Source organism: Balaenoptera borealis (genome assembly GCF_965194805.1).
Source record: "Balaenoptera borealis genome assembly, chromosome: 17".
Lineage (NCBI taxonomy): Eukaryota > Metazoa > Chordata > Mammalia > Artiodactyla > Balaenopteridae > Balaenoptera > Balaenoptera borealis.
In genome coordinates, this window is record NC_138876.1 from 45289474 (window position 1) to 45306672 (window position 17199).

At 35.3% G+C, this 17199-nt stretch overlaps 1 protein-coding gene across 4 annotated transcripts in view; it reads left to right on the plus strand.

Moving 5' to 3' along the window:
• LOC309615022 (uncharacterized protein C8orf88) overlaps positions 1–17199 on the plus strand; it is a 48297-nt gene that overhangs the window by 17610 nt on the left and 13488 nt on the right. For all 4 annotated transcript variants that reach the window (XM_082364105.1, XM_082364107.1, XM_082364104.1 and 1 more), the window contains one exon: positions 5664–5733. In XM_082364105.1, coding sequence (XP_082220231.1) covers positions 5664–5733 — 70 coding nt within the window. The remainder of the gene's footprint in view (positions 1–5663; positions 5734–17199) is intronic.

Below are 17199 nucleotides of genomic sequence, written 5' to 3' on the forward strand. Positions count from 1 at the left end.
TGTTAACCTTATGGGGATTCCCTTGTGTGTTATTTGTTGTTTTTCCCTTGCTGATTTTAATATGTTTTCTTTATATTTAATTTTTGATAGTTTGATTAATATGTGTCTTGGTGTGTTTCTCCTTGGAATTATCCTGTATGGGACTCTCTGTGCTTCCAGGACTTGATTAACTATTTCCTTTCCCATATTAGGGAAGTTTTCAACTATAATCTCTTCAAATATTTTCTCAGTCCCTTTCTTTTTCTCTTCTTCTTCTGGGACCCCTATAATTCGAATGTTGGTGCGTTTAATGTTTTCCCAGAGGTCTCTGAGACTGTCCTCAGTTCTTTTCTTTCCTTTTTCTTTATTGTGCTCTGCAGTAGTTATTTCCACTATTTTATCTTCCAGGTCACTTACCCGTTCTTCTGCCTCAGTTATTCTGCTATTGATCCCTTCTAGAGTATTTTTAAGTTCATTTATTGTGTTTTGCATCATTGCTTGGTTCCTGTTTAGTTCTTCTACGTCCTTGTTAAATGTTTCTTGCATTTTGTCTGTTCTATTTCCAAGATTTTAGATCATCTTTACTATCATTATTCTGAATTCTTTTTCAGTTATACTGCCTATTTCCTCTTCATTTGTTAGGTCTGGTGTGTTTTTACCTTGCTCCTTCATCTGCTGTGTGTTTTTCTGTCTTCTCATTTTGCTTATCTTACTGTGTTTGGGGTCTCCTTTTCACAGGCTGCAGGTTCGTAGTTCCTGTTGTTTTTGGTATCTGTCCCCAGTGGCTAATGTTGGTTCAGTGGGTTGTGTAGGCTTCCTGGTGGAGGGGACTAGTGCCTGTGTTCTGGTGGATGAGGCTGGATCTTGTCTTTCTGGTGGGCACGTCCACGTCTGGTGGTGTGTTTTGGGGTGTCTGTGACCTTATCATGATGATTTTAGGCAGCCTCTCTGCTAATGGATGGGACTATGTTCCTGTCTTGCTAGTTGTTTGGCATAAGGTGTCCAGCACTGTAGCTTGCTGGTCGTTGAGTGAAGCTGGGTCTTGGTGTTGAGATGTAGATCTCTGAGAGATTTTTGCTGTTTGGTATTACGTGGTGCTGGGAGGTCTCTTGTGGACCAGTTTCCTGAAGTTGGCTCTCCCACCTCAGAGACACAGCCCCGATGCCTGGCTGGAGCACCAAGAGCCTTTTATCCACACGGCTCAGAATAAAAGGGAGAAAAAATAGAAAGAAAGTAAGAAAGAGTTTAAAATAAAGTAAAATAAAATAAAATAAAGCTATTATAATGAAAAATAAGAAAAAAAATATTAAGAAAAAACTTAAGAAAAAAAGTTTTTTAATTATTTAAAATAAATTTTTTTAATTTTTTAAAATTAAAACCAAGAAAAAAATTAAGGAAAAAATTTATTAAGAAAAAAAAATTTTAGTTTTTTAAAATAAAAAATAAGAAAAAACTTAAGAAAAAATTTATTAAGAAAAAAGTCTTTAATTTTTTAAAATAAAAAGTAAGAAAATAATTATTAAGAAAAAATGTATTAAGCAAGAAAAAATTTTTTGAGTAAAAAAAAAAAAAACAAAAAACGAATGGACCAATCCCTAGGACAAATAGTGAAAGCAAAGCTATATAGACAAAATCTGACACAGAAGCATACACATATACACTCTCAAAAAGAGGAGAAGGGGAAAAAAATAATATATCTTGCTCCCAAAGTCCACCTCGTAAATTTGGGATGATTCGTTGTCTATTCAGGTATTCAACAGATGCAGGTACATCAAGTTGTTTGTGGAGCTTTAATCCGCTGCTTCTGAGGCTGCTGTTCCCTTTCTCTTCTTTGTTTGTACAGCTCCCGGGGTTCAGCTTTGGATTTGGACCCGCCTCTGTGTGTAGGTCGCCTGAGGGCGTCTGTTCTTCACTCACACAGGACAGGGTTAAAGGAGCAGCTGCTTCTGGGGCTCTGGCTCACTCACGCCGGGGGAAGTTGTCCCTGGATCACGGGACCCTGGCAGTGGCGGGCTGCACAGGCTCCCAGGAGGGGCGGTGTGGATAGTGACCTGTGCTCTCACACAGGCTTCTTGGTGGCAGCAGCAGCAGCCTTAGCGTCTCATGCCCATCTCTGGGTTCCGTGCTGATAGCTGCGGCTCGCGCCTGTCTCTGGAGCTCATTTAGGTGGTGCTCTGAATCCCCTCTCCTCTCGCACCAGGAAACAAAGAGGCAAGAAAAAGTCTCTTGCCTGTTCGGCAGCTCCAGACCTTTTCCCGGACTCCCTGCCAGCTAGTTGTGGTGCGCTAACCCCTTCAGGCTGTGTTCACGCCACCAACCCCAGTCCTCTCCCTGCGATCGGACCAAAGCCCGAGCCTCAGCTCCCAGCCCCCGCCCGCCCTGGCAGGTGAGCAGACAAGCCTGTCCGGGTGGTGAGTGCTGCTCGGCACCGATCCTCTGTGCAGGAATCTCTCCGCTTTGCCCTCCACACCCTTGTGGCTGCGCTCTCCTCTGTGGCTCCGAAGCTTCCCCCCTCTGCCACCCGCAGTCTCCGCCTGCAAAGGGGCTTCCTGGTGTGTGGAAACCTTTTCTCCTTCACAGCTCCCTCCCACTGGTGCAAGTCCTGTCCCTATTCTTTTGTCTCTGTTGTTTCTTTTTTCTTTTGCCCTACCCAGGTATGTAGGGAGTTTCTTGCCTTTTGGGAGGTCTGACGTCTTCTGCCAGCGTTCAGTGGGTGTTCTATAGGAGTAGTTCCACGTGTTGATGTATTTCTGATGTATCTGTTGGGAGGAAGGTGATCTCCGCATCTTTCTCTTCTGCCATGTTGCCCAGACCGTCTCCAGCACTCTTAATTTCTTTGTGTAAATCCATGTTTATTACTGGTATTATCTTTCTTCTGCCTGAACAACTTCTTTTAATCTGTTTTTTTTTTTTTTTTTAATTATTACCTCATAAAAAAGCACTTGAAAAATTTGGCTTAACAACAATTTATTATCTTTCATGGGTCCGTGGGCTGACTGGTCTTAGGTGGCCATTTCTCAAAGATGTGGTTGCAATCAGATAACATCTAGGTCTGGTGTGCTTTGAAGTCTTGACTGGAGTGGATGGCCAGATGGCTCACTCACATGGCAGGTAGTTGATGCTGGCTGTTGGTTTAGAGTTTAGCTGCCCCTGTAGACTGGAAGGGGCACCTACAAATGACCTCACCAAATGGCTTGGGCTCTTTACAGCACAACGTCTGGGTTTCAAGACTAAGGCCTGGGGGCCCTGTCATATTAGATTGGTCTGAGCAGTCACAGAGCTTGCTCAGATTCAAGGGAAGGAGATAAAAGAATGTCAAGAATTTGTGGCCATCTTTGATCTGTTTAAGAGTAATATGAATTTCCTTTCATCTGTATTACCAATTCATGGCCTTCACCCATTCTTTTTATTTATTTGTTAATTTATTTTTATTTTTTAATTAATTTTTTTTTATTGGGGTATAGTTGTTTTACAATGTTGTGTTAGTTTCTGCTTTATAGCGAGTGAAGGGGAGTTCCCTGTGCTATACATCAGGTTCTCATTAGTTATCTATTTTATATGTATTAGTATATATATATATATATATATATATATATATATATGTCAATCCCAATCTCCCAATTCATCCCACCTCCTCCTTCCCCCCTTGGTGTCCATACGTTTGTTCTCTATGACTGTGTCTCTATTTCTGCCTTAGAAACAGGTTCATCTGTACCATTTTTCTAGATTTTCTCTTTCTGACTTACTTCACTCTGTATGTCAGTCCCTAGGTCTGTCCACGTCTCTACAAATGACCCAATTTCGTTCCTTTTTATGGCTGAGTAATATTCTATTGCATATATGTGCCAGTCTCAGAGACCTCTGGGACAATATTAAATGCACCATTCTTTTTTATAGGCTTTTTCCCCCATTGTTTCCTAGGAGCTCCTTTATACTACAGAAATTAGTTCTTTATGAGTTACAGTATTTTTCCTGTTTATATTTTGTGTTTTGAGAGTGTTTATAAATCTTACTCTTTAAATTTTCATCCTAGGAATAGATGTTGATATGAATTTGTCTCTTCCTGTTCTCCTTTCTTATCTTAGTGGTGTACATTTGTTTAAGATAAGTGACAGGGTCTGGGAACATTTTTGCTATAAAAATGAAAAGGCTAAATAGAATATCTGGGTATGCAGATTGGGTATTTCACCACAAATTGCAAAGAACGTTGACTTGAAAAAAAAAAAAAAACAAACCTGGTGTTTATTTTGCTTTACTCAAGCCTAGTCAACATTTTTCATTTCCTAAACTAGCCATATTATCCCATGTTTTGCAGCTCAAGGCTGCTTTTCTTCCATAAACATTCATTTTTCACTGGTCAGCCAGCCTAACTCCTATTAATCCTATTAGTGTTGTTTAAGCATCACTTCCTATGTAAAGTGTTTCCTGAAATTTCTAAGTCAAATTTGATACCCCTTCCTTCCATTGCACCTTCTGTATATCTTTATTATAGAACTTCTCAAGTTTTATTGTGATTTAGTGTTTTATTTTTCTGTCTACCTTTTAGTTTGTGATCCCTCCAGAAACATATACTGGAATGTCATGTTCATCTTTGTATTCCCAATACAAAGCACAGTGCCAGTCATGTAGTAGGCACTCTGTGTTTGTTAAATGAGTGGGTTTAATAGGGCCACTGCTATCCATTTGGTGCCTTTACAAGAATTAGAAGAAGAACAAAAAATTATATAAAAATACAGAATTTGTTACAATAAGATACTTTGCTGCCACCTGCTAGGATATCTGCCACATCTGTGCTGTGAATGGTACCCCTTTAGATCCACATTCTTCATAACTATATGCAGTAGCCCTGAGTTTCAAAAGCTAGCTCGACTACCTCTTATCTATGTACTTTTGGATTTGTTACTAAACACTTTTTGTCTTATTTCCCTTGCCTGTAACATGGTGATCATAACACTTGCCTTATTTCCTTGTAAGATTATGACAGTTAAATGAGATAAGACATAATCACCTTATAAAATTTTAGTAGGTGTACTTTCTTACATGCTATGAAAGATTTGAAATAATCTACATTTTCAGTTGTTAATATGTGCAGGCATGACAAAGTAAATTTACTTTTTTTCAGCTTTATTATGATTGACAAATACAAATTGAATATATTTAGGTTGTACAACATGATTTTTTTTAAAAGTTATGCAACCTGATGATATAATATACGTACACATTGTGATATGATTACCACAATCAAATTAATTAACACACACAATTTATGTGGAAACACAAAAGACCCCGAATAGCCAAAGCAATCTTGAGAAAGAAAAATGGAGATGGAGGAATCAGGCACTCTGACTTCAGACTATACTACAAAGCTACAGGAATCAAAACAGTATGCTACTGGCACAAAAACAGAAATATAGATCAATGGAACAGGATAGAAAGTCCAGATATAAATCCACGCACCTATGGTCACCTAATCTATGACAAAGGAGGCAAGTCTATACAATGGAGAAAAGACAGTCTCTTCAATAAGTGGTGCTGGGAAAACTGGACAGAAACATGTAAAAGAGTGAAATTGGAACACTCCCTAACACCATACACAAAAATAAACTCAAAATGGATTAAAAAAGCAAAGTGTTAGATAAAATTCTAAAACCTTAGATAAAAAGTGTATTTTCTTCTTTCAATAGTGTAAGACGAATGGAATGCAAGCCTTTTCTCAAGGTCTTAATGAACAACATCAGTCTCCAGTTAAAAAAGGTAAATTTTTACCATAATTCCCAACTTTCATAAGGGAGTCTTAGCATTCATGTAAAGTTAATATTTGCTTAGCTGCAAACCTTAGGTACATAAGAAATTTTATTATATTCTTTTGGTTGACTTCTGTCTATATTTGGTTATAGGTTTGGCTGCTCTAAAGGTGAGACCACAATAACAGTGACTGAAACAAGATAGAAGTTTATTTCTGTATCTTCTGTATCATGTAAAATTTTGAGCTGGTGTACACATTCTGGTCTGTGAAGTTGCTACCAGCCCCTGTATTATACTGTCCTATGGCTTTACCATCCTTAATACATGGCTTCTATCTTATTGCACAAGATGAATGCCTCTGCTCCAGCCATCATGTCCCCTCTCTAGCCATCAGGAAGGAAGTAAGGAGGAAGAAAGTTCTAAAAAGTATGACCCAGAAGTTGCATATATAACTTCTATTTAATTTCTCATTGGCCAGAACTTAGTCATGCTGTACAAAGCAGACTGGAAAATGTAATCTTTAGCTTTCCAGCCAGCTAATTCTATTGCTGAAGCAGAAAGGAAGAATTGTTCTTGGGAAGAACAAATAGTCTTTCACACACCAGCTACTTTTTAATAAAGAGTCTTTCACACACCAGCTATTTTTTAATAAAGATTATTTATTAATTTAGTTTCCAAATTTTTATCAACCAATCTATGTATGTAATTTAAAAGTTACAAGTTATAAAAATACTCTATGAGCATTTTCTTCTAGTATTTAACTCCATATTCTAAAGAAAATATTTAAATTGTTTCCATATTTCTCATTTTTTATATTATATTTTGAAAGCCTCTTTTGGAAAATGAGAACTTATGTCTTCCACATCAGTCCCCTCACTTTTTCAACCCTTCTATCTACCCCCTCCCCATCACATAGTTACTTAAATTTCATTTAGAGCATCATCACTCTTTATATTATATGACTATATAAATACAGTTGCTTGGCTGAGAGGTGCATATCTCCATTTCATACAATCCATCTTTTTTCCTGGAGTTAACGTTTGCCTTGTTTTTCTATGCAACTGCTGTTAACTTTGCACATCAGTTGCTCCAACAACTCTGCCACACTTATATATATTTTCCTTATGGTCATATATATCAGTTGGCATTATTTCCCCTGAAGGAGACTTTCCTTTTAGAATCCTCCATTATCCTGTTCCAGTATGGATTAATTACTCTTCAGTACTGCTGTGAAGCTGTTTTCCTGGAATGGACTTTTACTGTTATCTGGGGATATTCCCCTTGCAATTCTCAGGTTTCTTTTTTCTTCTTTTTGATTGAAGTAAAACTCATCATTTAAACCATTATAAATGTACAATATCACGCAACCATCACCACTATCTAATTCCAGAACATTTTTATTACCCCAAAGAAACCTCATACCCATTAAGCAGTACTCCCTCATTCAGTCCTCTCCCCAGCCACCAGCAAACACTAATCTGCTTTTTGTCTTTATGGATTTACTTATTCTGGACATCTCATTTAATAGAATTATAAAATATATGACCTTTTGTTTGTGGCTTCTTTTATTTACCATAAGGTATTCAAAGTTCATCCATGTGTAGCATGTATCAGTACTTCATTCCTTTTTATGGATGAATAATATTCCATTGTATGGATAAGCCACATTTTGTTTATTTATTTCTCAGTTAATGGACATTCAGTTGTTTTTACTTTTTGGCTATTATGAATAATGTTGCTATGAATATTTGTGTACAGATTTCTGTTTGAACACCTGTTTTCATTTCTCTTGGATATATGCCTATGAGTAGATTTGACAGGTCATATGGTAGTTCCGTGTTTAACTTTTTGAGGAACTGCCAAACTTATTTTCCACAGTGGCTATACCCCTTTACATTCCCAATAGCAATGTGTGAGGGTTCCAATTCCTTGACATCCTTGTTAGGATCTTTTTTTTTTTTTTTTCATTATAACCAATCTAGTGGGTGTGAAGTGGTATCTCATTGTGATTTTGATATTTATTTCTCTAATGACTAATGATTTTGAGTGTTTTCATGTGTTGTTGGCCATTTGTATTTCTCCTTTGGAGAAAGGTCTATTCATGTCCTTTGACCATATTTTAATTAGGTTGTTTTCTTTTTGTTGTTGAGTTTTAAGAGTTCTAGATACTAGACCCTCATCTGTTCTCTCCCTCTCTCTCCCACTTCCCTTCTGCCTTCCTCCCCTTTTCTCTCTCCCTATGTATGTGTGTGTGTGTGTCTGTGTGTGTGTGTAATAAATACATACATATATTTATTAGGTATTAGATATGTGTATATAAAACCCTTATCAGATATGTAATAGTAGATACTATACTCCTATCAGATATATAATTGTCAAGGACTTTTTCCTTTGTCTTTTCATTCTCTTGATAGTATACTTATATGTACACAAATTTTTAATTTGTTGAAGTCCGATTTATCTGTTTTTTCTTCTGTTGCCCATGCCTTTGATGTCATTTCTGAGAAATCATTGCCAAATCTCAGGTCATAAAGATTTATCCCTATGAGTTTTACAGGTTTAGCTCTTACATTTAGGTCCATTTTGAATTAACTTTTGTATATGGTGTGAGTTATAAGCCAAAATTCACTTTTTAAAATTGAGGTATAGTTGATGTACAATATTATATAAGTTTCAGGTGTGCAGAATACTGAATCAATTTTAAAGGTTATATTTCATTTATAGTTATTATAAAATGTTGGCTATGTTCCCTGTGTTATACTATATATCCTTGTAACTTATTTATTTTATACATGGTAGTTTGTACCTGTTAATCCCCTGCCCCCATATTGCCCCTCCCCCTTCCCTCTCCCTACTGGTAACCACTGGTTTGTTCTCTATATCTGTGAGTCTATTTCTTTTTGTTATATTTAATAGTTACTTTTATTTTTTAGATTCCACATATAAGTGATATCATACATTTTTTGTCTTTCTCTGACTTATTTCACTTAGCATAATACCCTCCAAGTCCATCCATGTTGTTACAAATGACAAACTTCCATTCTTTTTAGTGGCTGAGTGATATTCCATAGTATATGTATACCACATTTTCTAATTCCATTCATTTGTTGATGGACACTTGGGTTGCTTCCATATCTTGGCAATTGTAAGTAATGCTGCTATGAACATTGGGATGCATGTATGTTTTCATTTTTTTCAGATAAATACCCAGGAATAGAATTGCTGGGTCATATGGTAGTTCTATTTTTAGTTTTTTTTAAAATCTCCATTTTGTTTTCCACAGTGGCTGCACTAATTTATATTCCCAACAAAAGTGAATCAGGGTTTCCTTTTCTTCACATCCTCACCAACATTTGTTATTTGTGTTCTTTTTCATGATAGCCATTCTGACAAGTGCGAGGTGCTACCTTGTTATGATTTTAATTTGCATTTGTCTGATGATTAACGATGTTGAACATCTTTTCATGTACCAGTTGGCCATCTGTATGTCTTCTTTGGATAAATGTCTATTCAGGTGTTCTTCCCATTTTTTAATTGGGTTGTTTGTTTTTTTGATGTTGAGTTGTATGAGCTGTTTATGTATTTTAGATATTAACCCCTTATTGGTCATATCATTTGCAAATATTTTCTCCCATCAGTAGGTTATCATTTTGTTTTGTCAATGGTTTCCTTTGCTATGCAGAAGCTTTTAAGTTTAATAGGGCCCATTTGTTTATTTTTGCTTTTATTTCCTTTGCTTTAGGAGACAGATTCAAAAAATATTGCTACAATTTATGTCAAAGAGTGTTTCACCCATGTTTTCTTCTAGGAATCTTATGGTTTCCAGTGTTACATTTAGGTCTTTAAACCATCTTGAGCTAATTTTTGTATGTGGTGTTAGAGAATGTTCTAGTTTCATTCTTTTACATGTAGCTATCCAGTTTTCCCAGCACCACTTACTGAAGATACTTTCTTTTCTCCATTGTATATTGTTGCCTACTTTGTGGTAGATTAAATGACCATAAATTCATGGGTTCATTTCTTGGGCCCTCTGTTCTATTTCATTGATCTATGTGTATGTTTTGTATCCTACTGTTATTTTTTTTTAATTGAAGTACGGTTGATTCACCATGTTGTGTTAGTTTCTGATGTACAGCAAAGTGATTCAGTTATACATACACACACACACATATATATATTGTTTTTCATATTCTTTCCATTATGGTTTATTACAGGATATTGAATATAGTTCCCTGTACTATACAGTAAGACCTTTTTGTTTATCCATACTGTTTTGATTACTGTAGCTTTGTATATAGTCTGAAGTCAGGGAGCATGATACCTCCAGTTCTGTTCCTCTTTCTCGAGATTGTTTTGGCTATTTGGGGTCTTTTGTGTTTCCATACAAATCTTAAAATTATTTGTTCTAGTTCTGTGAAAAATGCCATTGATATTTTCATAAGGATTGCATTGAATCTGTAGATTGCCTTGGGCAGAATGGTCGTTTGAATAATATTAATTCTTCCAGTCCATGAACAAGGTATATCTTTCCATCTATTAGTGTCGTCTTCAGTTTCTTTCATCAAAATTTAGCAAACTGAATCCAACAATACATCAAAAGAATCATACACCATGATCAAGTAGGATTTATTCCAGGATGCAAGGATTTTTCAATATCTGCAAATCAATCACTGTGACACACCACATTAACAAATTGCAGAATAAAAATTATATGATCATCTCATTAGACACAGAAAAAGCTTTTGACAAAATTCAACATCCATTTATTATAAAAACTCTGTAGGAAGTGGGCATAGAGGGATCATACCTCAACATAATAAAGGCTGTATATGACAAGCCCACAGCTAACATCATACTCAATGGTGAAAAGCTGAAAGCATTTCCTTTAAGATCAGGAAAAAGACAAGGATGCCTACTCTGACCAGTTTTATTCAACATAGTATTGGAAGTCCTAGCCACAGCAGTCAGACAAGAAAAAGAAAAGGAATCCAAATTGGAAAGGAAGAAGTAAAACTGTCACTGTTTGAAGATGACCTGATACTATTCATAGAAAACCCTAAAGATGCCACCAAAAAACTTCTAGAGCTCATCAATGAATTTGATAAAGTTGCAGGATACAAAATTAATATACAGAAGTCTGTTGCATTTCTATACACTAACAACAAATGCTCAGAAAGAGAAATTGAGGAAACAGTCCCATTTACAATTTCATCAACAAGAATAAATACCTAGGAATAAACCTACCTAAGGAGATAAAAGACCTGTACTTGGAAAACTGTAAGACACCAACTTTATTTTTTTGCATTAGGTTTGCAGTTGTCTCATCACCATTTCTTAAAAAGACAATTTTTTTCTCCATTGAAGAATCTTGGCACCTTTGTAGAAAACCTTTGACCATAGGTTTATGTGTTTATTTCTGGGCTCTCAGTTCTGTTCCCTTGATCTGTAAGTCTACCCTTATTTCAGTACCACACTGTTTTGTTTACTATAGCTTTATATTAAGTTTTGAAATTGGGAAGTATGAGTCTTCCAACTTTGTTCTTTTTCCAGGTTGTTTGGTTATTTGAGATCCCTTGCAATTCCATGTGAGTTTTAGAATCTGTGCTTCCACTTCTGCAAAAAAAAAAGAAAAAGACAAGACTGTTGGAATTTTGATATGGATGGCATTATATTTGTAGGTCACTTTGGGGGAGTATTGCCATCTTAACAATATTGAATCTTCCAATCCGTGAACATGGGATATATTTCCATTTATTTAGGTATTCTTTAATTTCTTTTAGCAGTTTCTTACAGTTTTCAGTGTACAAGCCTTATACCTCTTTGGTTAAATGTATCCCTACATATTATTTTTGATGCTAATAAACTGGTTTTCTTAATTTCCTTTTTATGTTATTCATTAATTGTGTATAAAATACCACTGATTTTGTGTGGGGACATTTCTATGAGCTTAAAGAAATAAAAGGATCATAAGAGAAAATTATGAATAATTAATTGTATGCCAATTAGGTAATTTATATGCAATAGAAAAATTACTAGAAACACAGAAATTACTGAAACTTACTCAAGAAGAAGTAGAATATCTGAGTAAACCTATAAAAAGTCAGGAGATTGAATTTGTAATACAAAATCTCCCAACAGAGAAAAGTCAAAGATTTGTTGGCCTTACTGGTGAATTCTACCAAACATTTAAAGAAGAATTAATACTAGTCCTTCCCAAGTTCTTCCAAAAAGTTGAAGAGGAAGGGACACTTCCCAACTCTTCTATGAGGCCAATATTACTCTGATATAAAAGCCAAAGATATCACATGAAAAGAAAACTACAGACCAATATCTCTTAAAATATAGTTGCAAGAATTCTCAGTAAAATACTTGAAAACCATATTTAGCAGCACAGTAAAAGATTATGCACTATGGCTAAGTGGGATTAATCCCAAGAATACAAAGGTGGTTCAACATTTGAAAATTAATCAGTGTAATACACCACATTAACAGAAGACAGGGGCAAAGAAGATACATCACTATCTCATTTGATGCAGAAAAAGCATTTGGCAAAACCCAATACCCTTTCTTGGTAAAATCTCAGAAGCAAGGAATAGAAGGGAACTTCCTCAACATGATAAAAAGTATATATGGAAAACCCACAGCTAACATTGTACTCAGTGGTGAAAGACTGAAAGCTTTCCCCTCTAAGATAAAGAACAAGTCAAGGATGCCCACTCTCACCACTTTTACTTAACATTATGGAAGCTCTCACTTGAGCAATTGGTCAAGAAAAAGAAATAAAAGACATTCAAATAGGAAAGGACAAAGTATTCTCCAGTCACACATGACAGGGTCTTATGTGTAGAAATCCTAAAGAATCCACATAAAAAATTTAGACCTAATGAATTCAGCAAAGTTACAGGATACAAAATCATTGTCATTATGATTTTAGTAATTTGAGTCTTTTTTTTCTTAGTCTTCGTCAATTTTGAACTTTTCAAATAACCAACTTTTTGTTTTGTTGATTTTCTCTGTTGTTATTTTATCTCTATTTCATTTATCTCCACTCTAATCTTTATTTCCTTCATCCTGCTAGCTTTTGATTTAGTTTGCTCTTATCTTTACTAGTTCTTTAATGTTTAATGTTAGATATTGATTTGAGTCATTTTTTTAGTATAGGCATTTATAGCTGTATGTTTTGCTCTGAGCGCTGCTTTTGCTGCATCCCATAAGTTTTGGTATGTTGTCTCCTTGTTTTCACGTCTCAAAGTGTTTTCTCAGTCCTCTGTTATTTTTCTCTTTGACCCATTGGTTGTTTAAGAATATGCTTTTAATTTACACATATTTGTAAATTTTCCAGTTTTACTTCTGTTACTGATTTGTAGTTTCATTCCATTGTGGTCAGAGAGGATACTTTGCATATCAGTGTTTTAAAACTTTTCGAGACTTCTTCTGTGGTCTAACATATAGTTTGTCCTGGATGTTTTATGTGTACTTCAGAAGAATGTATATTCTGCTGTCCTTGACTGAAGTGTTCTGTATAGTCTGTTAGGTCTGTTTGGCTTATAGTGTTGTTCATGTCCTCTCTTTCCTTTTTGATATTCTGTCTAGTTTTTCATTCATTATTGAAAGTGGGGTTTTGAAGACTGCAATTGTTATTTTTAAGCTGTGTGTTTCTTCTTTCAATTCTGTCAGTTTTTCCTTCTGTTGTTAGGTACATATATGTTTATAATTGTTATCTTTTTAATGAATTCACCCCTTTATCATTATATAATATCCTTTTTTTCCCCTTTTAACAATTTTTGTCTTAAAGTTCGTTTTCATCTAATGTTAGTATACCCTCTCCAGCTTTCTTTTGGTTATTGTCTGCATCAAATATCTTTTTCATTCTTTTACTTTCAGCTTATTTTGTGATTGGATCTAAAGTGAATATCTTTAGACAACATATAATTGGATCATAATGTTAATCCATTCTGCCAATCTCTGCTTTTTAATTGTTTGTGACATTTAATGTAATAACTAATAAGGAAGAACAGCTCTACCTATTTTGCTATTTGTCTTCTATACATGTTTTATCTTTTTTTATTCTTCAGTTCCTCCATTAATGCCTTCTTTTATGTTTAATGGATTCTTCCTAGTGTATTATTTTTATTCCCTTGTCATATATATTTTAGTTATTTTCCTAGTGGTTGCACTGGGGAATAACTGAATTTACAACAATGTAGTTGGAATTAATATCAATTTAGTTTCAAAATTATATAAAACTTTACTCTTATATAGCTACATCCCACCTTTATGTTGTTATTGTCTTTATACATATTTCTACATATTTTGTCTTTATACATTGCATAATCTATCAACCTAGATTTATAATTATGCATTTTTATGTATTTGTTTTTTAAATCATACAGGAAAAAAGAGGACTTACATCCAAAAATTCATTGATACTGACATTTATATTTACCTATGTAGTTATGTTTACTGGTGTTCTTTATTTCTTTGTGTGAATTCTAATTACTGTGTACTGTCCTTTTATTTCAGCCTGAGGATTTCCTTTAGCATTTCTTGTAAGGTAGATTTACAAACAATGAACTCTCTCGGTTTTTGTTTATCTACAACTGTCTCAATTTCTTTTTCATTTGAAGGTAGTATTGCCAGATATAGATTTCTTGGTTGACGTGTTTTTTGCTTTTAGTAACTTTGTCATCCCACTGCTTTCTGGCTTCCATGATTTCTGATGAGAAATCAGCCTTTTCTCCAATTGAGAATCCCTTGTAAGTGATAAATTGCTGCTTTTCTTCAAGATTTTCTCTTAGTCTTTTAACAGTTTGCTTATAATGCATCTCAGTGTGAATCTCTTTGAGTGTATTTTGCTTGTAATTTGTTGAGCTTCTTGGATGTGTCAATGTGCGTATTTCATCAAATTTGGGAGATTTTCTGCTATTATTTCTTCAAATATTTTTTCTGCCCTTTCTCTCTCCCCTATCCTTCTGGATCTTCCATTATGCATTTGTTGGTATTCTTAGTGTAGTCCCACAGGTACCTTAGGCTCTGTTCGTTTTTCTTCATTCTTTTTTCTTTCCACTCATCAGATTGGATAATGTCATTGACTTATCTTTAAATTTGCCGATTCTTTCTTCTGCCTGTTCATATCTACTGTTGAACCTGTCTAGTGAATTCTTCACTTTGGTTATTGTAATTTTCTTCTCCAGAATTTCTATTTGACTCCTTTTTATAATTTCCATTTCTTTATTGATATTTTTCTGATATTGATATTTTGGCAAGACACTTTTCTCATGGTTTCTGTTAGCTCTTTGGCATATTTAAATTAGTTTGTTTGAAGTCTTTCTCTAGTAAGTCCAATATCTCTGCTTCCTCAGGGAAGGTCTCTATTAATTTCTTTTTTTCCTGTGTGTGGGCCATACTTTATTATTTCCATGCCCTGTATTTTTTGTTGTTGTTGAAACTGGATATTTTGAGTACTATAATGTGCTAACTGTGGAAATCAGATTTTCCCCCCTTCCCAGGGTCTGTTGTTCTTGCTTGTTGTAATTGTTTTTTTTTTTTTGTTTAATGACTTTTCTGAACTAATAGTATAAAGTCTTTATTTGTCATACGTGGCCATTCAAGTATCTTTTTGATACCTTCATGGTCAGCTAATGATTTGGCACAGATTTCCTTTAATACCTAGAACCAAAAAAAAAAAAAAAAAAAGCCCTCTCCCAGTCTTTGCATATGACCTCTGTGTGTGTGTTGGGGTGTGCCTTTAGTACTCAGTCTGGCAGTTTACAGCTCTGCCTTTGCCTTCACTTCTTGCTTGTGAGGAACCTGAAGGTCAGCCAGGGGTGAGAGCTTGGGAACTCCTCAAGCCTTTCTGTGAGCATGAGCCTAGCCTTTAGCATGCATGTAGCCTTCTAAATTCCTTGGAACATTTGAGAGTCTTTCAGTGCCTTTATTCCCCAATGCATCTCTTTCCCTAACCTTTCCTCTGGAGCTTTTTGTTTTGCCTATTGTTTGCTCCAGTTGTTATCCCTGTCCTAGGTGGAAGTGGCTAATACATTTCCATATAAATGTTTTGACAAATAGATTCAGATAGTAGCCTCAGACCTGGGAGAGTTCTTAGGTGAAATATAGGCAAGTCCTTTGAGATGATTCTTCAGGGAGCCACCAGAGAGGTAAAAAAAAAACGCCACCACTATTCTTTGAGACTGGTCTGTATTGCTCTCTCCAGTAGTGGGAACCTAAATCAGGAATGAGGCCTGTTATTTTCAAGGCCACAGCTAAGCTGGGTTGGCAGAGATGTTCCCAGGCAAGTAAAATGCCGCAAAACTCTTTACCAAATTTAGCTGATTTTTTCTTCACTAAGCATTCCCCTGTTTTTTGCAAGCTTTTGATTAAATTCCAGAATTTAGGAAAAAGTTGATTCTAGAAGTTTTTGACACTTTATTTGTTGCTTTTGTGGAGGGAAGGACTTTTAGAGTTCCCTACTTGGCAATTTTCACTGACATCACTCTCTTCTTAATTCCTTTGCTTTCTTCTTTCTTCATTTTGCTCAAGTGCATTCTCCAGGAGCTTCATTGTAAAGGGCATTGGGTTGGTGAATTCTTTTAATCTGTGTATTTACTTACACACTTGATTGGTAGTTTGGTTGGATAGAAAATGCTGAGTTGAGGATGAACCTTAAATACATTATGCTAAGTGAGGAAGCCAGACACAAAAGATCTGATATCATATGATTCCACTGAAATAAAGTGTCTAGAAAAGGCGAATCTGTAGAAACAGAGTAATGATTGCTTAGATTGGATTGAGAATGGAGAGTGACAACAAATGAGAGTGAGGTATCTGATGATAGTTGATGTAAAAATTCTATATTTCTCATTTATGGCCACTCAGGTCTCTTTTGTGATATCTTCATGGTCAGCTAATGATTTGGCAGAGATTTCCTTCACTGCCTAGAGCCAAAAAACAAAAATAGATTGTGGCAATGGTTGCGCAACTCTGTAAATATACTAAAAATCATTCAAGTGTACACTCAAAATGAGTGAATATTATACTATGTAAATTATACCTAAGTAAAGCTATGGAGGAGGAGGAAGAGGAAGAGGAGGAAAATGAGAATTAGTAGAACTCTGCTTGGTAGTGCTGTCAAAAGCTGCTGAGTGAAACACAAGAGAGTGAATCTTCAACTTCAGGAGCTTGTGCTTTGGGAACTCACAAGAACAAGCTGGGTTTCCCTTGTGTTGATTAAATATAGAATTTGATTTTTAAAATTTCCAGATTGAAAATTATTTTCATTCTAAAATTTTAAGGCATTTTGCTTTATTTTCTAGCAGTCTATATTAATTGGTTCTTAATTCTATGAAGTCCAGTGCCATTCTGATCCCCAGTTCTCCAAGGCCCTTAGCAAATGGCTTTGTCTTTTATTTCTGTTTTTTGTTTTGTTTTGTTTTGCCATTGTTGCTCTGGAAGTATTTTGGATTGTGTGTTTACCTT